We start from the raw sequence: 25,708 nt of genomic DNA on the forward strand, positions 1-25,708 counted from the left end.
CATAATCTACTATTCTCCCTGGTGGAATGTTGCTGAGGTGGCGTTAACAACAAAAAACTTTATTCAAGAGTAATTATTTTATTCACAAAACAAGGCAGTCATTGAACGTGAAAGAACATTTACATTCTTGGTGCGTGTTTAATTTAGTGGTTAATATGTTTCAGCATTCTTTCCGTGGGGAACTCACTTGAGTACAGTTGTTTCATAACCATTGTCTTGGTGGATACATGTGGCAATACAGTTTTTAAATATGTTTTTGTACAGCTACGTATTCCCGTGTATAGAGTTTTTCAGTGTAACATATGTTATAAATGTTTTTCAGTGCAGTTATTAACTTTTGTTGTCCCAAAGCACCTGTTTTAAAATGACTAAGAATTAATCGGTAAAAAGTGTTTCTTATGTGATAATTGCATGTTAATGTTTTAGGTGCATACATGACACATCATTTTCTTGCACAGAGTTTAGGTTTGCTGTGTGTATTGATCTTAGATGCAAAATAAACTCGAAGAACATGTAATCAATTTCGTGTGGTAAATTTGCTCATTCTGCGAGGTTCGGGCAAATACAATCTAGGGGTTCAATTAAGGATTAGTGAAACGATACTGTTATTCACATTACTGTTTTGATCAATTATTCGGATCAAAGATATGTGAAGACGTATATCTAGTAACATTTAATAAGAATCGCTCATCGATGTATTGTTTCACATTCAATAAGTTGAGTTTTAAACAAACACACCTCTATAGTACCCCACTTACTTATATGGACGCACTCGCGTCACTGCAGAACATCCGGGCATTTTGGATGCATTTCAAATGTTAATACAATTGATGGACTTTTGACGAAACGAATATAATAACTTTTAGCTTAAAATCCTGAGTAAGTTTAGTTGTAATTGTATCATTTAAGTTTAAGAATGAATATAATGAAAGTTAATACAGTTGTAACACGGAAATAAGTAGTATGGTACCAACAGACAATGTTTTGGAATCTTTAAACATCTAATCGTGTGTCGTCGGATCCCACTTTTACATTAGGCCAGCTGTTCTCACAAATGGCGGCCGGGAAGGAGGCTACGCAATTTCTTTGAGAACGTTTCATCACTGGCACCTCACTCTGAACGGTTTTCCACCTGACATTCAGTAGATATTAATTAGAAAGGTCCAGTTGATCATATGCACCTAATTTGGGATGCAGTGTAATCGCCGTTTAGACGTGGAGAGTGACAAAAGTCAAAAGGTGTTTATGATGAGTTCTCTGGGGAGCTGCCTTCAATGCATAATAACATTTGCAACATTTTATCCCGTGTTCAAATATTCTGATTGCATACATTCTCCTGCATATACACAAACCCATATCTTGACAGACTGACACCAGAGTCATGAATGTTACAACCACGTTTTGCTGATTATAACAGATAAATTACAGTTTGAAATACAAGGAAGCCACTGATATATTACCTGAATAACGTCAAAGGATGTGTTCTTTCGTTTTCACCACATACATTTATTACAGGATTTCTATTTGAATGAACTATCATGGCTAATCCAATAATGTCTGTCCTGATTATTTTCATGTGAAATAATTTGATAATGCATATATTTGAAAGAAAGTTTTTAAACTGGAGATAATTTAAGTCAAGGCCATGAGAATAGGACCTCATACAAGTCTGTAGTTGATGTGTTGTAACAGTATTCTGTCTATAAATATACAAGTGAATATAAGCCACGATCTACAGTAGAAATGTCTTTCACGTGAATTAGTATGGTGAATTTGACATGAATCAAGATAATTCATTTGTTTAAGGGTAGTTTGTATTATTCATCTTGACAAAACATGCTTGATTTATAGTTGAATATATGTTTATGTTATTATAGACTTAACCATCAATCGATTCTGTTGGTAGGTACAAGCCATCGATTCTCACTCATACATCTGTACATGGTTAAACATTATGCAGATCATCAAAACCTGTATGCATTGTCTTAGAGGTAATAGCATACTGAAAAAAAGTTCTTAATGTTCAGAGAAATGAGCAACTCAATTAGTTCTCTGAAAACAAAGCACCAGTTGATTAAAGTTATTAATACTTCATTGTGAAATTCATAGCAGTGTCATAGATTTTATGTGCTGATGAAATATTTATCCTCATTTCAAGACTAACACTGTTCTAATTGTGTTTATGTATTTTAACTTCCAGGTCCCTTAATGCCTCCATAATTCCTAGTGTCCAGTCATCAAGTTTGTGGAACCATTATGGCATCCAGTGAAATAGCAGGCCAGGCTCTTCCAGCTCCTGTGATTGGCCATGGAGAGCCAAGTGAGGGGCAGGGGATTGAAGCAGCCGGTCCTCCAGAACTTGAAAGACAGAATTCACAGAATTCCTCTGGAGGTTTTTCATCACCTGGATCACCTGACCCTGTACATGATTTGCCCTTGGAGTTGTTGCAAGCTGGCTGGCGTAAATTCTGGAGCAAGCGGGAGAACCGTCCATATTACTTCAACAAACTTACAAACCAATCACTTTGGGAGATGCCTCCACTTCCGTCACAGGTAAGGTCATCAGACAACTGTCCTGGTATTTTGACAGTCTGAGAATGTATTGTAAATAATGGTTTTATACTAGAACTTATAATATCAACAGGCCTCTGCTGTTTTTGTTTGCGACAAGCAAAAGGACAAACTAAACTGACCTCTGATTGCACGTATCTTAGCTAAAGTCTTATGGTGTGATGTTGATAACGATGAATATTGTCTTTGTTCAACAGCAGTTACCGGATCTAAGTGACCCTCTTGGGATCAACAGCCCTGGAGGAGGAGGCCCTGCTCCAGCTCCTATCCCTGCCAACACCGACACCCGGATCAGTCGACCCAGCATAGAAATACCATCTGCCACAGTTGGAGAGAAGAGGAGGGCCAGTTCCGACTTCGGGATGGGAAGCCCAGCCAAGAGAGCAGCTTTTAACTATAGGTACACCCCTGTTACCATGGTCATAATGATGTCTTGTTGGCAATTATGAATGAAATCAAGGCCCTTAACATTATCTTGACATTAACAGAGAAACATTGACAAGTCTTATTCTGTTTTGATATGCTTTATTAGAAAACATCAAAGGTTGGTTAGTTGGTTATTTAATGCCACACTCAGCAATATTCCAGCTATATGGCGTCGGTCTGTAAATAATGGAATCTGGACCAAACAATCCAGTGATCAACAGCATGGGCATCTATCTACGCAATTGGGATACGATGACATGTGTCAACCAAGTCAGCGAGCCTGACCACCCGATCCCGTTAGTCACCTCTTGCGACAAGCATGGGTTACTGAAGACCAATTCTAACCCAGATCTTCACAGGTAAAAAACATCAAACAACTTATATATTTTTAAACTTATCCTATCTCACGGAATGCAATTCTCTCTCTTGATTCGACACTGAGTGGAACGATGTAAACTTTTTTCCCTTGGCCTCTCTTGCCCATCCGCCCAAGCAGTCCATGCTACCCTCATTATAAGACAGCTTCCTAGTTGTCATGCAAAGCATGCAGCTACCCACGTGACTATCTCTGAATCTCTTTCTTGTCGCACATGAGTGTGAACGTGTTTTGCTTTGCTCAACGTTTTCAACTTAGTCTACAAAATGGGGAAGTTGACCAGCCAAAAAAGAGGATGAAATGCTCCCGATGTAATAAAGTGTTCTCCGCGAGTGATCCACATGCGTATTGTGTTGACTGTGTGGGACAGTGTAAATGGGTCTCTCGTTGCGATAAATGCAAGGATCTTACCTTTGAGGCGTTTGGTGACTACACTTGGGCTTGCGCTGGTCGTGTTGCTGACAGTGCTCGTTATGCCGCTTCACTTGACGGACCCAGTCCCTCCAAGAAAGGAAAGTTTAAGCGCCCTACTTTGTCTGCTCAGCGGTCACAGTCCCCACCCTCGAATGAAGAGGATTTTATGAGAGCGTCATCAGCTTCTTACTTATCGGAAGACCTTCAGAATTTGTTGGGCTCTCAACATTCCAGCCTGAGCCCTTAGTCTTCGACCATGTCCCGGGTAGTGGTTGTCGAGACTGCTACCACCCCTCAGGATGCCTCTACACAGTGGGACCTTGGAACTACGCCCTCTGCCTCTCAATCTCCGGAACAGTTATCTCGGCCACCTGGCTTATCTGTTTCGGACAAGAATCGGCTGATCTCTACGCCTGACTGTGCAGAGCGCATGTGCAGAAGCCGTTCTCGCTCTCGTCGTTCGTCCAGTAGTGAGGGGAACCAGTCTACCTCGTCTCAACGCCTGTCAGTGGTTACTTCGCCGTCTCCTTCCCATTCGACAAAAAAGTAGTGTTGTTGCTTGCGTCCAGCTTGCTTCGCCGAAGCCTGCCAGATCGATTCACGGTTCGCCGGATCACGCTTCGCATGTCCGCTTCCCTCCACCTCGACTTTCGCCGGACTGTCCACCTTCCCCAGAATTAGACCGGCTCTCCATGAAACAGCTTTCACCAAAACAGCATTCCACGAATCAGCTTTCTACGAGCGCTTTTCGCCAGATTGTATATCTCTTGGTGATTCGCCGAACTCAGTTGGGTCTCCTAGTTTTTCTTATTCGTCGAGAAAATATGGTTCACCGAACCGTTTGGATCAACAGACTACCAATATTCGGATTTTCTTGCCGAAACGACCTGCTCGAACACTCGTTTTGCCCACATCTATAAGATCCGTTTTACGGCGAATCCACAGTGTTGTCTAGTACAACTTCCAACACGGAAGATTCCCAGCCTACTGGTTCATCAGAGATTACCCTACTTGTCAGGGATGTCTCCCGGACACTTACAACTCATTCACCTGGTCGAACTTAACAACGCCATCAACCTGCTTCGTCAGATCGTCCTGTTTTCCGGTCATGGTTTGCCGAACTTATCCATGTATCGTCAACGAACCGTTCCGGCAGGCTGGTTCGCCGTGACATCGCCTAACTGTTTTTTCAGCAAGGAATGGCTCATCTCGTTCGTGCGAACCACAACATCCCCGTACTAGTTTGGCAGACTGATCTGAACCTCATCATCGAACTAGTTCGTCAGGCCGAACCGATTCGCCGCACCAAAACCAGATCATAGTACCGTTCCAGATCTTACCTCGCCGATCCACACACATTATCACTTGGTTCACCGACCATCTACAGCTGTCCGGCGTAAAATCATACTCACTCACTCTCTCATCTACAACTATCTTGAGCGAGATACCAGATGATCTACTTACTACATTCAACTTGAAGGATCGGAACTTGTCACCATTGGTTTATTACATCTTCATCGAGGATCATCAACTTGCATCTAGATACGGCCAATTACCCCAGCTATTAATCAAACACTACCAGCTTTCAACACGATGTTACTATTCAGGGTATTTGTGATACGCTGAATTTCTCACCACGACGTGACATGCTATTAGCATGACAATCTGACTTGGTTCTCCGGATAACCCTCCGGCATGTGAGACGCTAGAAGTTTTTAGTCACATGACCTATCCCACCTGGTACCCTTTTTGAACTGGTTGAACGAAGGTAGTAGCTGTCAGTAGTGCACACATCTACATTACGCCGGCACTTGACAGCTTACCGAGGGTGTTAGACAGAAACATCCCAGAACGCTTCAACTTGAGTTATTCGGGTTTTCTACTTTAGCCCAAACCCTCCATTCAGAGGTCACTGCAGTCCCGAGGCACTTGTTTACTGCCTTCGTCTTCCCAACGAATGTTCCTGGGGTCGCCGGTCTTCTTTAACCTTCGTCATTCCAACAACTTTGCGAACTTTCCGGTAGATAGATTCACGATCCCCATGCATCTAGTCTACTATATTTATCACTCCATCCAGCGGACCAACACTTCATTTGGTGAACTAATGTTCCACATTAGCCGATCATACGACCTTCATCACCCGTTTACAATGTACACGTTCCTGTAGATTGACTGACAATCACTCTATCAGGAGATATCCCTTCATCAGTGGCAAGAGTTGCTGGGACTCCTCACCTCAGCTCAAGCCTTCACTTACAGAAGTCAACTTCATCCTCGAAAAGCTACGTTGATGATTGCATCCAGGCACAACAGGATCTGATAGTACATCGCTGCTAACTGTAGTTCACCACCATGCTGCTCTGGCAGTTAGGATGGCTAGTGTACATTGCTGTATTGAAGCTAACATCGATCCTGAGACTCCACTTCATCGATACATTGTTCGACACCTGTCAGAGGATGATGTTCGCCCTTCAAGACAGGTGCTTCATGACCCCGCAATGCATTCCTCCAGCGCGCTATCTCTGTGGCAGCTGCTAGGCTTTCTGACGTCAGCTCAAGCCCCAACTATCAGAGGGTAGCCTCAGCTTCAGCCGTGCTAGACGAGCAGAATGTTGTCCTTCGTGTCGACTCATCATTATTCCTCGACGCATCCCTCACGAGTCGGGGGGCTCACTTTCTTCATCATCAGGCGGCCGGGCTGTGGTCCTCCGCAGAACGGGACTTGCACATCAACGAACTCAAGTTCTTGGCGGTTCTTCTTGCCATTCGACGACGGAACTTTGGGGATCCTCCCCGCTGATTCAGACAGACAACTCCACGGTCGTCTGGTACATCAACCATCTCGGGTCGACAGGTTTGGTGAACCTTCTTCAGTTGGCGTTTCGGTTCTTCCATCTGATCGACTCCCTCGCCATCGATGCTCGAGCCAGACACATTCCCGGAGTCAGAAATGTCATCGCAGATGCGCTGTCCCGCTTCGATCGGCCGTCTCCCGCGTAGTGGCAATTGAACCCACCGATCTTTCTGGAACTGGTCTTCCCGTTATCAAGGCCCCAAGTCAACCTATTCGCCACACGGTTCAACCATCAGCTCCTGCAGTTTGTCTCGCCGATACCAGACCAACTAGCATGGGATCTCGACACTCGAGACGCTTACGCCTTTCCCCCTCCGGCTCTTCTACCCAGAGTCATCCAGAAACTCCGGGCGACCAGGCAGATTCTACTGCTTTTGGTCGAGCCTTACTGGCCAGTCAGGAGTTGGTTTGTCGATCTCGCACAGCTCGCAGACCTAAACCCAGTTCCTCTTCCCAATCGGGACGACCTACTGTTACACCCTCACTCGGATCGGCGTCATGTATCCCTTCGCACCCTGTCTCTGCACGTTTGGCGCATCTGCAGAAGTCCTTAATTGCCAAGGGGTATTCTCGGAGAGTGGCTATGGCCATCACTTCTGCTCATCGGACTTCCACCCGCTCACTTTTTGATGAGAAGTGGAAATGTTTTGAGAGATATTGCACGTCGTCCAGAGGCATTACATCTCCAGTTTCTACTTCGCCTCAAATCGTCACTGAGTTTCTTCAGCATTTGTGGTCGTCTAAGAAGCTCAAGGGTTTCACTTTGGCCACTTACCTTGCTGTGATCAACTCGGTCCTGGCTACCACCACAGGCTCTAAGGTCTCAATGGTTCCTGAGCTTCAGTATTTGCTCCGGTCCTTAAAGTTTGCCGATCGGTCTCCTGCATGGGATTTATCTGCGGTACCTGCGTCATTTGGCCTCGGCGGACCTCCTTCTTTGTGGCCTTGGCTATAGCTGCTCGGATTTCTGAACACCACGCTTTGGATGTTAACAGAGTCCAGTTCGAACGGAAGAAGTCTTCCTCGGTCTCCGTTGGGATTTTGTAGCGAAGAATCAGTTGCCGGGACAACCCGATCATACTTTTACCATCCCACCGTTGTCCACGATCCTAGAGCCGCATGACAATGAAGACCTGCAGCTTTGCCCTGTTAGGGCTTTGAAGATTTTTCTTGCTGCTTCTAAAGATCGCTGCCATCTCCGCAAGCGCCTCTTCATTCCGTTGTCCTCAACATTTAGGGCGGAAGTGTCTCGCACCACATTATCCTTCTGGATGAGAGCCACCATCCTACGGGCTTACACCTTCACTGGGTTATCGGCCCCGACAGCTTCCAATCCACACGAGACACGGGCGTTAGCGTCTACAATGGCTCTGCATAGTAACTGCTCTCTCCACACCATTATGGAAGGATGCTTCTGGAGATCTGACTCGGTTTCCTTCTCCCACTACCTTCGGGACCTCTCAGTCAAGGACGTCCACGGCCTGTACCAGTTTGGACCCCTTGTTCAACAGCTGTCTACGGCCCGCCAACGCAGATAGGGAACGGTCCCACCCCGTTGCTGCTTCCCTGTACTTTCCTGAATATAAGTCTGAACTTGATGTCTGCCTTATGTTTTGATTGCCTATGGGTTAGAACTACTTCACTTAGTTTTATACTAAGACACGGAGATACTACCGCCTCGGTGGTTGGACGAATCTGGAGCTCGATTCTGTATCATGATGTGGAAGGGTTCGACATTTCACGTTTCCTGACCTCTACTTTTCGAAGCAACTACGTCAGTGAAGTGTGTCACTCCCGAATTCCAGTGGATTTCGTTGCATTCCGACTCCAAAGTTGCCAGGCTCATCCTTTGACTAAGCTTATGTAAAGGAGTGAGGGTCAATTTAATGTTGACTGGAACTGAACATTAAAACTGCGAGTTTTCCGAGTTGTGCTTCTCTTTCACCTGCCCCTGGTCGGTGTCTGTGGGGGTCTTCTCAAAGCAGGGGCTGGCCCGATTATTGTCTATGACTTTAATTTACGGGGGTACCTTGAAAATCGTGGCGAAGTGACATCCTTTCTCGCTGAGCTGCATCCTTCTCCGGAGGTTTCAGCCGAACACCACATCGCTCAGGAGCACCCATCTCCCTGGGAGCCGTTGTACTTGGTAAGCCACGGAGTTCAGAGGAACTCGTCACAAGCATAGGAGTAGCCGTAACCGGCCTCCCTTGTGCATCACTATCTACGGTTGTTTCCAGTCTACACAGTTCTACTGTTCGCACTGATAAGACACAGGGTATCTGCGTCCCACCGTCCGACCGTGAGATAAGTGCATACCGTGAGATAGGATAAGTTTAAAAATTTGGAAATTTTAAATATAAATTGTATATTTACACTTATCCTATCTCACGCCCATCCTCCCCGCTACGCAGATTCTCCAAGATTGATATTCCAGTGGCTCCAAGAATGAGAATGATGATTCAGAGATAGTCACGTGGGTAGCTAGTGGTGCATGCCGCATGCTTTGCATGACAACTAGGAAGCTGTCTTATAATGAGGGTAGCATGGAGTGCTTGGGCGGATGGACAAGAGAGGCCTAGGAAAAAAGTTTACATCGTTTCACTCAGTGTTGAGTCAAGAGAGAGAAGTGCATACCGTGAGATAGGATAAGTATATAAATATACAATTTATATTTAAAATTTCCAAGTTTCAAAGGGGCGATGGGGTAGCCTTGTGGTTAAGGCGTTCTCTTGTCACGCCAAAGACCCGGGTTCGATTCCCCACATGGACACAATGTGTGAAGCTTATTTCTGGTGTTCCCCGCTGTGATATTGCTGGAATATTGCTAAACAGGGCATAAAACGAAACATTGTTGAATGGCATTTAGAAGTGATACGCATAAAGGTTAGAATTTATGGATGTCAACTTCTTTATTTGAGGAACACAATGTTTCAGAGTAAATTCTTACTCCATCAGGTGAATGATAAATGAGTAAGAATATACTCTGAAACCTCTTGTTCTCCAAAACCGCCTCCGTGGTGTAGTGGTTAGAGCGTCCGCCCGGAGAGCGGAAGGTCGCGGGGTCGATCTCCGAACGCGTTATACCAAAAGACGTTAAAATATGGTACTTGTTGGTCCCTGCCTGGCGCTCGGCATTAATGGGTACAACAAGGACTGGTCAGCTCGGAGTCAGTATAATGTGTCTGAGTGGGGTATTCATGCTTCACTGCGGCATGGTATCTCAGTGGGCTAGCACTATAAAACCAGCTTCAGTCTGGGCTAGTACAAGCAGCCGCACATACACATACACACGCATGCACGTCGTCATATGAGCGAAATATTCTCAAGCACGACGTTAAACCCAATTTCACTTCACCTTGTTCCCAAATAAGGAAGTTGACATCCGTAAATTTACTGGTTCCTGCATTTGTAATGTAAGAACTAGTGAGGAATGTTAATGAAAGTTTTTGCATTTTTCCAACAGTGGGTGAAAACTATTTGAATTTTGTGTTTACATCCTTTGTTTATGTTGGATGTACAGCTCCTGTTGTCATTGAAGTGTGACAGAGATTGCAATACTGTCACGTCTGTGCACATAGTGTTATTTTGTCACTGTTGCAGTTGTGGTAGCATATCTATAAAACTATGTAGAGCACACAAAAAGGCAAATACGCCCAGGGGCGGTCAGGTATTTGAGGGTGATGCTTCAGAGTGGTTGATGCTCCGTTCCTTTACCTGTGTCGTAGAACTGGAAAGCCGTCAACAAAATCCAGCTCAGATGTATTCTAAGCATGCTATTTATTTCAGTCCATTTTGGAACTTTGATGTCCCAACCAATGTCATCTTTCATGAACGCCCTCCATCAGTCTCTCCACCCCCATTGCCTGAGATAGAGATCCTCCGACATTCGAATGTTGTCAAGTTGCGGCGAGTCTACCAGGAGCTGTGTCAGAGCAGAGAAGGTAATATTCCACAGTCAGAGTAATATTCCTTAAGTAGCTTAATATTCCATGGAGTAATCATCCCCTTATGCACTCTATGCTGCCATTATAAAGCTGGAATATTGCTGAATGGGAAGTCAACGGTGAATACATGTGCTCACACATAGGCACATGCACATTTGCACATTTATATGTTTACGTTTTGCACTGTTCAGTTCTCGTTTGTATATTCTTTCAGGTATTGATGCACCAGTTGAATCCTTCAACCGCTGGTTACTTGAAAGAAAAGTCGTTGACACAGGAATTGATGCGATGTTGCCGTCCAAATGTACGCCTGAGATCTCCCAATCGATGTACCGAGAGATCATGAATGATATTCCTGTGAAGTTGTTCAAACCGAAGTATACAGGAGATGCTCGCAAGCAGTTGTTCAAGTATGCTGAGGCTGCCAAGAAGATGATAGAATCAAGGTATGCACAGATTTAGAATAATCCACATACAGTGAACTACGGTCATGACAGCTTAAAGGGAGCACAAACTTTTGTTCTTTTAAATGTGTCCTGTCATGTGGTGTTATCAGCAGCAAGCCAGAGTTGTTTCCCTTTATGAGGTTGGACTATTCTTCAATCCTGTTTATGACTTGGTCATGGCTTAGCTTGGTTTGAAACAGTCAGGATTCAGGATTCTTGAATTTAAGTTCATAATGGCACAGTTTAAATAAGTTAAATGAATGTTTAATCATGAAGTTTCAGGCAAGTGGCCCCTTAAATTCAGATTAAGTCTATTTAATGCTCAGCCAGACTGTTTTGCATACCAATTAAAAATCAAACTATTCCAGTGCAGAAAATTTAAATGTGTTAAATGGTAACTGTGGGCTCAAACACTATCATGACATAACTCCTATTGCTAGCTAGACCTGTAATCGGAACAATTTTAACATTCCTGCCACAACAATGGCAAAATAAAATTGAGAATTGGAATTTTTTCTCATCTAACCATGAAGAGGTATGTGCTGTATAACAACGTCTTCATGAAATATTGTCCATGCATTTAGAAGTTGGGTATAATCAGAACAAGGTATATCATTGATGACAAACAAAAGTTTATTTTAAAAAGTGTGTAAACCATTTACAGGGGTGGAAATAACTTTATAATTGCTAGTGTACTCCGGTACAGTAGCACATGTAAAATCACTTGCCCTGATAATTTTTCCACTATACCAGCTGTTTTCTTGTTGATTTTTGACATAAAGAAAATAATTAACATTGGAAAGTCAACTGGACACCGGTACAGTGTGATATACAAATTTGCTTGTCCGACAGAAAAAAACACTGGACTCGGGCGTTGGGCAATGGGTTATTTCCACCCCTGATTTAATTAAGAAAGGAAGAAATCATTTGTCTGTGCCAGGTAATCCACAGTGCCTTTGTGTGTATTCCAGAGGCGCCATATCGGAAAGCCGGAAGATCGTCAAGTGGAATGTGGAGGACACATTCTCTTGGTTGAGGAAACAACAGAATGCTTCGTATGAAGATTTGCTGGTGAGAAAGTCTTCTGGTCCCCAGCGAAATTAAAAATTACATTATTATTATTAACTCTTTTAGCTCTCGTTGCTCAATGTTAAGCTAGCAAAACCTGTATCACTTGAAGCCTTGTTCTGTTTGTGTTAAGCAGATAAGACCTACTATGAGTGAGTGTTAGAATGGCTAGGTCAGTTGATGATTGTATGCAATTGGTGCAGGAACGCCTGGCCCACCTGAAGCGACAGTGTCAGCCTCATCTGACAGAAGCAGCCAAGTGTTCCGTCGAGGGTATCTGCAGCAAGGTCTACAACATGTCCTTTGATTTCGTCAAGAAGCTGCATGAAAAGCACTGGGAAGTCCTGAAGGAGCATAATATACAAGGTATGAAGTTCCTCCTGAACCCGTGAACATCCGGGGTAGAATTCAGCAGCCCATGCTAGTCCTAGGAGGCGAGTAATGGGATCGGGTGGTCAGACTAGCTGACTTGGTTGACACATGTCATCATATCCCAGTTGCAAGGTCGATGCTCATGCTGTTGATCACTGGATTGTTTGGTCCAGATTCGATTGTTTTAGCTTACATTACATACTTATGCTTATACCTACCTGTTAAGCTACCTACCATAAGTCGAGTGGAAACGGGGTCTAAACACAAAACAACCCCACCTGTGCAATTACCTCCCCTTCCCTGTCACCAATCATTCCTGCGCTCCGTACCTGTAGGACGTGTGAAATAGAGCTCTGTCTTTTTTCCTTTGTTGGAAGTCTTGTTAGATTTGTGTAGTAAAATTTTACTTACCTTTTGTCTTGGTGTAAACATCTTGGTTGCTTCGGTGACTTTTTTCCGTGAATTTGAACAGTTTGAACACTTTTGTTTTGCACAATATTTTGGGAACACGTGTGGTTGGACTGAAGCATGGCTTCGTCTTGTTCCCAATGTCAATGGAAACTTTCTAAGGCTGACCCCCACAGTAGTTGTCAGTCTTGCCTTGCGAAGGACGGCTATGTTCCATGTTCCGTTGACTTGAAGTGCATTTTGTGTGATAAACTGTCCGAGGAGGAATTCACTGCATATTTGAAAGCTATTGCTAAGCGGGAGGCTGATCGGCGTTATAAGAAGAAGCATGCTTCATCTCGGGATCACACGGCGGAACCTGTCGCCGTCAACGATTTATCGTCCAGAGATAACAGTTTGACTGAGCCGTCTCCCGCTGTCATTTCGCCATCTTGTGTCGATCCGGGTACATCGTCTGTTAACCAACCAGAATCGGGGTAAAAAAGTGGGTTGTTGACTACCGACTCAAGCGATTGCGACTCAATTGCGACTCGTCCCTCTCCCACTGAATGGATGCTCAATCCCATCACTTTTCAGCTTTTGATGGCATCTTTCTGGACTCCACAGGTGGATCTGTTTGCGACACGGCACAACAATCGTCTTCCTCGCTTTGTGTCTCCTGTCACGGATCGGCTGGCTTGGGACCACAATGCCCTGGCGATATCGTGGGAAGGTCTCGACGCTTACGCGTTCCCTCCCACCGTTCTGTTACCTTTGATCTTGGAGAAGATTCAACAGACCAATCGCTTTTGGTTGTGCCTTATTGGCCGGCCAGGACGTGGTTCCTGGAGTTGTTACGTGTCGTAAATTGGCCTCCACTCGCTCTTCCATTCTGGGAGGATCTTCTGTGGCATCCACACAGCAACGCCCTGCAAGTGGGGTTGCACAACTTCCAGCTTTACGTGTGGGATTGCTCAAAGCTTCCTTGATCAAGAAGGGTTAATCGGCTCGGGGTGCCGCGCTTATTTCCTCAGCTCATGGTGTCACGACTCATAAACTATATGATGATAAGTGGGTTTCCTTCTCCACTTTTGCCAAGAAACAGGGGTTTGTTCTGTCTTCTGCTACGCCTCCACAGGTGGCCGATTTCTTAGTTCACCTTCGGTCCTCACGGCGTCTCAAGGGTTGGACCATCTCGACATATTTGGCTGCCATCAGTTCAGTTGTCTCGTCCGATTCGGGTGACAAGCTTGCGAAAGTTCCTACCCTTCAAAATTTATCAAGTTTGTAAATTCCGTCCTCCTGCTTGGGATCCTTACATCGTTCTGCGTGATCTTACTAGCGACTCCTATGAACCTCTGGATACGGTCTCTTTTGACCTTCTGACTCAAAAGACAGCGTTTCTCCTTTCTTTGGCTACGGCGGCTAGAGTGTCTGAGGTTCATGCTATTGATTATGGTCGAGTATAGTTTGACCAACGTGTCCATGGCGATGTCCATCTTGGTCTATGGTGGGAATTTCTCGCCAAAAATCCGCTTCCTGGCAAAGAGGCTCGAATGTTTCACATTCCTCCACTTTCCGCCGTCCTGGGTTCTCAGAACCATGCTGACTTGTCCCTTTGTCTAGTGTGTGCTTTACGCATTTACCTTCAACATTCTGAATCAAGTCGAAAGAATTTTCTCCGTTTATTCGTTCCGTTGTCTCCAACCTCCAAGTCAGAGATCACCAGAAATACTCTTTCTTACTGGTTACGGGCTGTGATTCTCCGGGCATATGCTGCGCAGAATATGGATCCGCCGTCTTCTTCCTTGCATCAACATTGACTCTCCATGGTAACTGTTCCCTCCAGGCTATTATGGAAGGCTGTTTTTGGAAATCCACTTCAGTTTTCGCCTCTCATTTTTTGCAGGATATCTCGACGGCAGATGTTGCAGGCATCCAGCAATTCGGGCCCCTAGTTGTCGCGCAACAACTTCCTCCGCCAGTCGTCAGTTACTCTTGCCTTCGGTATCTCGACTTCGTGTACTTACTGCAGTAAACTGTTGGTGAACGTGATTCACTCTTGTTCTTTATTGCCTGACAGTCTTACGATCCCTTGGTTTCCTTTACCGCTTGTTGTGGTTTAGTTCCCTTGGTTATTGCTCACGTTGGACGTTGTTACCTGAGCTGTGACTCATGCTAGATCTTCCTCGTTCTTAGTGAAGTTCTGTCATTGATATTTGCATCCTCCATTATTCCTCGCTTTTCTACTTGGTTGCATACAGAGCCAGTTGGTTATGCTCTTATGGATTGTTGCGATTGTGTAGTTATTGTACTTTCTTTATGTTTTGGGTACAAACAACCCTCCTTGTGAAGTCTGTCAATACTACGTGTCACCAGGGTTTGTGTTGGCTTCAAATAGGCAATTACTAGTATATGGTAGGCCTTGTCCCCCACCGCCTGCCGACGGATAAAGCATAAGTACGGCTGAATGTAAGCTAAAACATGGATTTTTAGATTAAAAACATTTTTTTAAGAAGCTGACATTCAGACGTACAGTTTAGTCCCACCCATCCACCCCTCTGGACTTTGGCCTGTTTGTCGCTCTTATTCGGCTTTCTGGCCTTAGGCTCCGGAAAGATTGGTGACAGGGAAGGGGAGGTAATTGCACAGATGGGGTTGTTTTGTGTTTACACCTCGTTTCCACTTGACTTATGGTAGGTAGCTTAACAGGTATGTATAAGCATAAGTGCGTCTGATTGTAAGCTTGTTTAAACAATGTTTTTAATCTTAAAAACCCATATTTACAGACCGCCACCATATAGCTTGAATATTTCTGAGTGTGGCGTTATACAACAAACAAGCCAACTCTATGGAAAGTGATCTGCTGGTCAGTTGTTGGTGAGAACTAAGCCTCCCAATGACTTCCTACCATACATACTAGGAGTTTCTTGAGGAATGTTCCTTCAATACTTGTGGCATGTAAAAAGAATGAATTGGACATATTTATGATGGTCATTTTTGTGTATGTTTGAAAAGAGGCATTTCATTCCATCAACAGCAGGCCTACCAAAGAATTTTTTCCCACTGTGCAGAAAAACGCAGAAAAGCCCACATTAATCGTGGCAATAGCAGCATAAACATATTACCTTGCTACTGAAACAGCAAAAACATCAACGAAAGACTATGAAACTGCAACATTTTTTTATCAGTGAACTTTGCCCTCTACTGCCCATGGCGCATTATGATCCGCCCTTCTTTAGTTTCCGAGCAACCGTGACTCGCCTCTCGTAGAAAAGGTATTCAATATGTCGAAATAATTGCTGTCAATCATTTCATACGAATGGAAAGTAAACTAAACAAGTGTGCACACAAGTATCATGATGATAAATGCCAAATAACGCAACAGAAATACTTTAAAAAAGGTATGCAACTTTTGTCCACGCTGGAAAATGTCAACATGCGGTCGAGACTTCCTCTTCCATGTTCGCATGCGCAAAATCGAAAGTTGCAGGCTCTTCGTTTTTTTTATCCAGTTTTAGTGATTTAAAGTTGCCGTTTTTACTGTTTCAGTAACGAGGTATTATGTTTATGTTGCTATTTACACGATTAATGTGGGCTTTTCTGCGTTTTTCTGCACAGTGGGAAGGTTTTCTTTGGTAGGACTGAATAGTTTCTGTAAAATTACTTAAATATTGGTGCTTTTCTTATAGACAGTCAGGTCACTGGTGCAGTACTAAAGCCTGAACCAGGGGATGTTTTGTATTTGCTGTAGTCAAGGGGCAACATTATCGTAAATACTGGCCACTTGCAAGCATACTAAGTCGGCAAGGACTCAATTAGTCTTTCTTGCTTTTCAGAAAAAGATCCTTTCCCAGAGCTGCCTGTTCCACGGAAAGTCCCCTGCTATTCTGTGCAAATGGCAATTCCGTCACCACGGATACAGCCGATTGAACATCAAACTGAAAATGAGATGACATTTATCCGATATAAAGGAGAAACTATAAATTTGAACAGCTCACATTTTCACAAACTGGTAGGTGTATGTCTATATGGTGTTCCAGGGTGAGACACACGGAAAATCCCAGTGTACAGGATAGTTCAAACAGTTGTGGGACACTGAAGTAGTCTATGGCCCTTGTTCCCATCAGTTTGGATATTTTAAACAACATTCAAGGGACATGCCACCAGCAAGATATGAATCTCACTGAGCCTTTAATGGCCCCTTGGTACTCGTACATAAACAAACATTCAACATTTTAGTGCAAAACGTATTTACTTAAAGCATCAATTCATCATTTATTGAAAATCATATAACAGTTGCCACAAATCGCAAATTTGATTAAGTTTCAGTGAAGTTGTAATCCAGAGCTACAGATAACCTTTTTGACCATTGGGTTATGTACTCATCTATGTGTTCATCTCAATTGGGTATCCTAATTTTCCATTGAGTAACCAAATATATTGTACTCACCTCACTGAAACTTAATTTCTATTAATTTTGAGAACATAATAAAGTTTAAATGTTAGTGTTTGTTATTTATATTTGATCTGTAATATGAGAAACGATAAGAAAGACTGCAAGTTGCCAAGTTCATGTCCTGAAATAGAACCTCTTAATATACTGCAGTTATTTATCTATCCACCTGTAAACAAGCTAAGATTTGACATTTTTGTGTGTACGCGTGTCAGATCACATTTATTGAGTATTTACAAAAATTAAAGCGTGCCTGTACTTAATAGGAATTGAGTTTTCACATAAATATTTGCGTAATTTAAGCAGATACGCAGCTTATCTGTACCTCTGTAATCATTTGTCAGTTTTCACAGTAATGTTGAGTCATTACATTAAAACAACATTCAAATCAAAGCGTCAATTGAAAGCGTAGTTGGCAGGGAAGTCAATGTAATTTTGTGAGAGCTTGAAATTAATGTTGCACTGGCAATATTTCAGTTTCAAGATTACAGTACTGGATATATCCATTTGTAGTTACTTTTGATTGAAAGAACTGAATTGTACACATATTCTGATACTTGTTCATAGAATCCATTCAGTTTATTTGACATTGTGATCAATTATTGTTTGTCTAATTTGTTCCCAGGAACAGCTGTACAAGCTGAACTGCCGGGATGATGTGCGCTTTGATAACTTCTTGGGCCGTGTTTGGTGTTTGTTAAAGAGATACCAGGTATGTAAGTGCTAGCTCAAGTAGTACACTATGAACCGTTTTATAACGTAAAACAGTAAATAACAAACAATGGTGTTTAGATGGTTTTGTGTGATCAGGGAGTTATTTGTCCAAAATGAAGTGTTAGTGGTCTTCAAGTTACTTCAAATGCAGCATTTGTGTTTTGTAAGTATTATAATTGTTTGCTGATAGACTTTTACATGTTGAAACTCAAGGAACTGAGTCTAATGCCTCAAGTCTGAGGTATCAAACTGCCAATAGGAACTGAGACACTGATCAACTTGTTGACATGACTTAGATGATGAATGTCATGACATTGGTGATGTATGTAGTTAACATGATTTTGGTGATGAATGTTGGTAACATGTCTTTGGTGGTAAATATCGGTAACCAGACATTGGTGATGAATGTCGGTAACATGACTTTGGTGATGAATGTGGGTCACATGACTTTGGTGATGAATGTCAGTAACATGACTTTGGTGATGAATGTCAGTAACATGACTTTGGTGATGAATGTCAGGAACTTGACTTTGGTGATGAATGTGGGTCACATGACTTTGGTGATGAATGTCGGTAACATGACTTTGGTGATGAATGTCGGTAACCTTACTTTGGTGATGAATGTGGGTCACATGACTTTGGTGATGAATGTTGGTAACATGACTTTGGTGATGAATGTCGGTAACCTTACTTTGGTGATGAATGTGGGTCACATGACTTTGGTGATGAATGTTGGTAACATGACTTTGGTGATGAATGTGGGTCACATGACTTTGGTGATGAATGTCGGTAACATGACTTTGGTGATGAATGTCGGTAACCTTACTTTGGTGATGAATGTGGGTCACATGACTTTGGTGATGAATGTCGGTAACATGACTTTGGTGATGAATGTCGGTAACCTTACTTTGGTGATGAATGTGGGTCACATGACTTTGGTGATGAATGTTGGTAACATGACTTTGGTGATGAATGTGAGTCACATGACTTTGGTGATGAATGTCGGTAACCTGACTTTGGTGATGAATGTGGGTCACATGACTTTGGTGATGAATGTCGGTAACCTGACTTTGGTGATGAATGTGGGTCACATGACTTTGGTGATGAATGTCGGTAACATGACTTTGGTGATGAATGTCGGTAACCTGACTTTGGTGATGAATGTGGGTCACATGACTTTGGTGATGAATGTCAGGAACTTGACTTTGGTGATGAATGTGGGTCACATGACTTTGGTGATGAATGTCGGTAACATGACTTTGGTGATGAATGTCGGTAACCTGACTTTGGTGATGAATGTCGGTCACATGACTTTGGTGATGAATGTCGGTAACCTGACTTTGGTGATGAATGTGGGTCACATGACTATGGTGATGAATGTCGGTAACCTGACTTTGGTGATGAATGTGGGTCACATGACTTTGGTGATGAATGTCAGGAACTTGACTTTGGTGATGAATGTGGGTCACATGACTTTGGTGATGAATGTCGGTAACATGACTTTGGTGATGAATGTCGGTAACCTGACTTTGGTGATGAATGTGGGTCACATGACTTTGGTGATGAATGTCAGGAACTTGACTTTGGTGATGAATGTGGGTCACATGACTTTGGTGATGAATGTCGGTAACATGACTTTGGTGATGAATGACTGCTTCTCAGATGCTACCTTTTTACTCTGTGATCAGTTTTGTTGATGATTGCTTTATTTGAGAATAGTTGTTTGAAGTGATCACCAGAGAAAACATCCCTGTGCAGTAATGTTTTGTGTACCCTTCTTTGATATGTCCTAACTACTTATTCCTTCACTTTCAGACATGTTTCGGCCTACATTCTCAAGAGGGTGCATGTCTCCAGGGAGCGTTGCCAGTGTCTGTGTTTGAATGTTTGCATCGGGTGTTCGGGGTCACATTTGAATGTTTCGCCTCACCTTTGAACTGTTATTTCCGCCAGTATTGCTCAGCGTTTTACGATACAGATGGCTATTTTGGCTCAAGAGGGTAAGACATATATTTCATTGCAGTTGTCTTTAAAAAGGTGGCTCTTGAGAAGTCTAGAACCTTGTGATGTCTTACTTGTTTGTCAGTTGAATGTGTAGTTGGATATTGATGTAGAGAGCCTGGAGAAGGTTGTTAAAAGATGGTACTATTTGTTACCCTGCCTGGTGCTTGACATTCAGTGGAGAAAACCTGGACTGGTCAACTTGCACTGCACTATATAAGGCTAATAATCCTGTTTCTCCTCCGCTCATACCCTGGTGTTTTTTCAGATTATAGTTCATGTCTTTAGCTACTTATTTGTTGGTGTAGTGAGTTTACAGCTGCTGCTGATGCTATTAACGTCCTAAACATCATACATACTTGTTTCCATTAGGGTTTATGTACTATCATAGAACAATTAGTCTGGAAGGAATCAGCGTGTGGGGATTCACAGAGTTGATCCACTGCATCCTATGTTCGTTGTAATCAGTTATGGTCAATTTCCGTCGATTTTATTGCAAATTGATCCATTCAGTGAATCGTCTGAATCAATATTGAGTTTTCAGCTGAAAATAGATTTCCTGTTGCCATCCATATGTAATAGGCGACTGAAAGCTCTGTATAATCTTGCTCAGCGACTTCATTGAAGGCAGTGTGGATATTTTCACTTCAATAACTTCAAGTACATGTTCCTGGGCGAGATCTGATACTTGCAATTTTCATATAGCAGGAATAGTGAAGAATGTGTGTCTTACACAAAAAAACAAACATGCCATATTTCAATTTCTGTTCTTTTCAATTGTTTTTAGCCCAGTGTTGAATTTTTACCCACTAAGCGGTTCTTTTGAGGCGAATCCACCGTTTAGTGAAGAGCTGATGGAAGCCATGGTCGATCATTTTGAGGTTAGTGAAGGTCCGGTCACCATATTGTGTACACAATGATGAGCTGGATAAATGCTTTACTCAGATCAACATACCTTTGCGAGCACTGAATATTGTGACATCTTCATCATACCTTTTTGAATTGCTGTGGTAAGTTTATTTGGTGACCTGCTCCTAACAACCTCCAACCCTCTCAAGTCAGTTGAGTGAAGATCAAAGTTGGCTGGTCTTCAGCATTATACAACATACTTGTAAGGATCAGGTGGTGAGGCTTGCTGACATGGTTAATGCACATCACTTAATCCCAGTACTGTAGATTGATGGTCACTATGGCAGTCACTGGATTGTGTAGTCATATGAGCGAAATATTCTCAAGTACGACGTAAAACCCAATTTCACCTCACCTCACCTTAGTCATCCAGAGAGTAAGTTGAAATTTGCACAAGGAGTATGAGCACAATGTTATAGCAAGGTGGTTGCTGAGTCAGTCACTTGCCATGAGTCTGGTCTTAGTTCATGAATAATTAGAATTAATTAATATTTCCTGTTTCTCTTCAGAATCTCCTGGTGGAATCTCATGAGCCTCTGTCTTTCATTGTGTTCATCCCTGAGTGGAGAGACCCACCCACAGAGGCCCTGATGAGGCTGGAGTCCAGCAGGTAAACATGTCTGTGTAGTGATGCCTTGTTGGTTTGGACTTCCGGACTGTGGAAGTCTTGTTGTTAAGGACCGTGTGATTCTGGAATCCCTAAGTCCAGAGATGTTGTTATTCACACATTGTGTATCTGGACCCTGTAAGCCTGGAAATAGAAATTTTAAAAAATTTGAGTTTCAAATGAAATTTTCTTGTATTTTACAAGTTGCCTGTCATGGACATTTGGTTTTCAGTCCTAGATATATCCGATGTATGTTCTTCTTCCCATGTAGATGTGATGAAAGTGCTGTGACACATTCCTTTTGTTGTGTCAGACCTATACTAAAGACCCTTACTGTTAGTTGTCAATTTCTTGAATCATTGGGTCCGGGTTAGAATTGGTCTTCAGTAACCCATGTTTGTTGTGAGAAGCGACTAACTGGATCGAGTGGTCAGGCTCGCTGACTTGCTTAACACATCCAAATTGTGTAGTTGATGCTCATGTTATTGATCACCGGATTGTCTTGTCCAGACCCGACTATTTACAGACTGCTGCCATATAGCTGGAATATTGCTGAGTACAGCATAAAACTAAACTCACGATGTCACGATGAATCATGATGTCCGTCTTGACTTATACCTTTCTGAGTAGGGTTTCCGACTGTTTCATTGGTGTTACACGAGCAAACAAGCATTGTACCTGCAACACATGTGTTGTTACTTTACAGGTTCAAGAGGCGTCAGATCACATTTCCTGCATTTGAGCATCAGTACAGAGATGGATTTCAGCATGTTTGTCCAAAGTAAGAAATTTTTCAATAATAGTTCTCAATATGAAATGCAGTGTTGAACAAGCCTTGAGATCCAGCACTTATTTTTACAAGAATGAACTCTAAAACTGGATGCAATTGCAGAAGCTTACACCTTATCTAAAACAACAGTCAGTGTTTGAAATTAATGTTTGTCATGGTATCCTTGATTTATGCTAAATAGTAATTGAATCTAGGCCCACTAAATGTTTTTAGCCATTAATATTATTAAGATTGATTTGCCTTACTGATTGTGAACTGTTATAGATATCTATTTTTAACAATATTTTCTGTTTTTGCAGGCAAGATATGAACTACAAATCAGCCCATGGCACGCTAGTAATTTTCTTGCAAAACGAGGCTGGGTTTGCCAAGTGGGGTCCAACACCCGGAGAGAATCAAGGAGCTGATGTTGTCTTCAAAACCAAGGGACACTGCGTGATCTGTGGACACTGTGTGATCTGTGGACACTTGTCAGTGCCAGTGTGTTAACATGACCAGTAATGACACATAGGTGGAGATATAGAAGATTCAGAGTAAAGACATTCAGAGTACTCCATATTGTGTAGACCTGCGAACACTTCACGCAGAAAGATGCTTCAGTGTACCCTACTCTGTGTTGCTGCAGGTGTATATATATTACACTGTGAAGAGGGTTATCTTGGCTTTGCCTGGAATCCTGGAATTATTTTAAATTGATTTGTAATTTCATCTGCTCATCAAGTTATTGTAAATATCAAGGATGTTGCCTGTATGTTCATTAATCATCACTTTTGAAACTATCATCCAGAATCAACCACAAGCATTTGTTAATGTTCACTTGTTTTTTGGACTACACTGTACTTGTTAGGAAGCATTTTAATTGTTACGGCTTTTGTGTTTAAAAGAGGAGATATATATATTTTATGTTCATCTTGATGTAGATTCCTATGTGCTGGGTCGTCCTGTGTCATGATCTGATTTTAATGATATGAATATTTTTGTGGTCAAAGTGCAATATTGCTGTTTAGATGTGTAGCATTCATCCATTTGTGTTATAGTATCAAACAAACATACATGATTTAATGACTTAGAATATCAAGATAGGAGCAGTCATTTCCATGTTAATTTGTTCATAATATTTTTAAAAGAAAATATATTTGGAGGTATAAATAAACATTTAATTTTAATGTTATTTTTACATTACATTAAAGTACTCGCATATTGAAAATGTGCGATAGGGATACATTATGCATTTTATTTCTTGACTACATACATATCCTACAGTGTCACATATTACATTCAGCATACATAAAAATCTTTTTTCTTGTTATGGATTTTTGAAAAATATGGTACAAATACAACCATAAGCTCCTTGAATTGGTCTGGCTGTGAAGGGACTTACAGTTTGTGACGAAGGATTTCAGCTACATGTACTTGTGCACTTAACCCAACATGAGTGGAGTAGGGGCACTTAAACACTACACTGTAGCTGCTTGCTGGTCCTTGCATAGACTGCAGATGGTACTTCCATGTATCACTGAAACAACATCTTGCCTAGCATAGGGTAGCAGAGTGGTGAGGTAGCCTAGAGGTGGGGTAGCCTACAGGTGGGGTAGCCTAGAGGTGGGGTAGCCTAGTGGTTAATGTGTTAGCTTGTTTGAATCCCCACAGGTGTGAAGCCCATCGCTGGTGTCAACTGCACTGATAGTTCTGAAAGCATCATAAAACACTCTCTCATTCGCTTGCTCAACTCTCTTGCCAAAGAAAGTGAGAACCACACAGGTCCAGTTAGATCTTCACAAGGTTCTGTGTTTTTCATGCATTTAGTGGTGTGTATACATATTTGTTTGGGTCTTTCAAACACATTTGATTCTTAGGTTGATATATGCCACTCTGTGTGAGAGGGAAGTGCAGATTAGGTTATTCCGGGTTAAATATACCGGGTACGCCTAATGAGAATCATTGAGAGATTAAAATTGTTTAGAATAAGCTTGAAAGTCCTGTTTCCAGTTTTGTTGCCCTTGATGGTAAGAGTTAAGTATTTAGTGTGCCTAAATTCATGTACATAGGAGCCAACTAATATGGCGCCAGAAATCCTGTGGTTTATTAATAGTGATCTTTGGCATGACAGAGGGTTCATGAAAGAGCATGCTGCCTTTGTCATCACAACTGTGCAGAGTTGCGTCCCTTTGGTGACAGGATACAGTGTAAATGGGATCAAATATAACATGATCCTGGTAGTGTCATATCCGTGCCTATGCTCGTGGGTCACAAACTAATCTAGTAGTCTGATTTGCATCAGGCTCTTTTAAAATCTAAATAATTCAATAGCATATTTCATTACCAATTGCAATAAAAGTACACAGGTACTCTGATGAAAGTCATGTTGTAGTAGTCTGATTTTGCATCCAGCCCACTCACTCATCCAGCCCACTCACTCACTCACTCACTCACTCACTCACTCACTCACTCACTCACTCACTCACTCACTCACTCACTCACTCTCTCTCACACTCATGCACTCGTTCACCCACTCCCTCACCCACTCCGATTGATCAGTATCAGTGGTAGCCTGCACACACAGTGTATATATGGTGGACCCTCCTGTATTTATGTTACAATTTGAAGCTGATTTCTCTGGTGTACAGACTGGGATCTCTTGCAGCTATACATATAATGGAATGTTATTTATTTAGTCAGTACAACCCCTCTTGTACATAGCATGGGTAGCAGATAGTAGTGTGTTCTAGTAGGTAGATATGTGGATATTTATAAATATTGCACACCAAGTACTTTATGTTAATACTACAGTAGTGCTGTCCACACAATGTACACGGTCATGTAGCAGTCTTGGTCGACCACGTCAGTGGCTGCTGTAGGCACAGACATTCACCGTGAAGGCTAGATAGCTAAAGGCAGTGTTTATGTAGTTATGTCAGTAAAACACAATAACAGGTGTTCCACAGACACAGGACAAACCTCAGTGTTTTGGTAAATCTAGATAGTTTGGTTATTTTAGATATTTTGGTTATTTTTGTGTTGATCATTGTCAATCATGAAGTTTCCTAGGTCTGCTTGAGATTCCCATATGTGAAATATTCTGTATGTAAGATTTACATGACTATTGTGGACTGCAAAGATTTTGAGGATTCTTATTGTTTCTTTAGTATTCCAACACCTTATAGGTAGCCATATTTCTTTTCATAGCAATGTAATTCTTACAGTCAGTTTTACCTGATTCCAGTAGCTGAGAAAAATCCTGAGTTTATTATAACAGTATATAAAAAGAGTCAAAATTTCCATATGTATATATTAGTTGTAATGAAAGAAAAATATGTTATAGGCTTTAGATGTTCTATTTCCTGAATGTTCGATATTGACAGAGGAAGTATAT

At 42.3% G+C, this 25,708-nt stretch overlaps 1 protein-coding gene across 1 annotated transcript; it reads left to right on the forward strand.

Annotated features, from left to right (window-relative positions):
* The first annotated feature begins 1,050 nt into the window (after nucleotides 1-1,050).
* LOC124292150 (mRNA (2'-O-methyladenosine-N(6)-)-methyltransferase-like) lies at nucleotides 1,051-23,895 on the forward strand. Its single transcript, XM_046729198.1, is given in 15 exon segments — nucleotides 1,051-1,239; nucleotides 2,201-2,553; nucleotides 2,769-2,971; nucleotides 10,428-10,582; nucleotides 10,800-11,031; nucleotides 12,003-12,102; nucleotides 12,303-12,465; nucleotides 16,698-16,873; nucleotides 17,940-18,026; nucleotides 19,844-20,028; nucleotides 20,817-20,910; nucleotides 21,448-21,548; nucleotides 22,252-22,326; nucleotides 22,635-22,719; nucleotides 22,721-23,895. Coding segments are annotated over 14 exon segments (2,007 nt in total). The 5' UTR covers nucleotides 1,051-1,239; nucleotides 2,201-2,256; the 3' UTR covers nucleotides 22,775-23,895.
* The last annotated feature ends 1,813 nt before the right edge of the window (nucleotides 23,896-25,708 follow it).

This window comes from Haliotis rubra, unplaced genomic scaffold, assembly GCF_003918875.1.
Source record: "Haliotis rubra isolate DU_JTF1 unplaced genomic scaffold, ASM391887v1 Scf51, whole genome shotgun sequence".
Classification (NCBI taxonomy): domain Eukaryota; kingdom Metazoa; phylum Mollusca; class Gastropoda; order Lepetellida; family Haliotidae; genus Haliotis; species Haliotis rubra.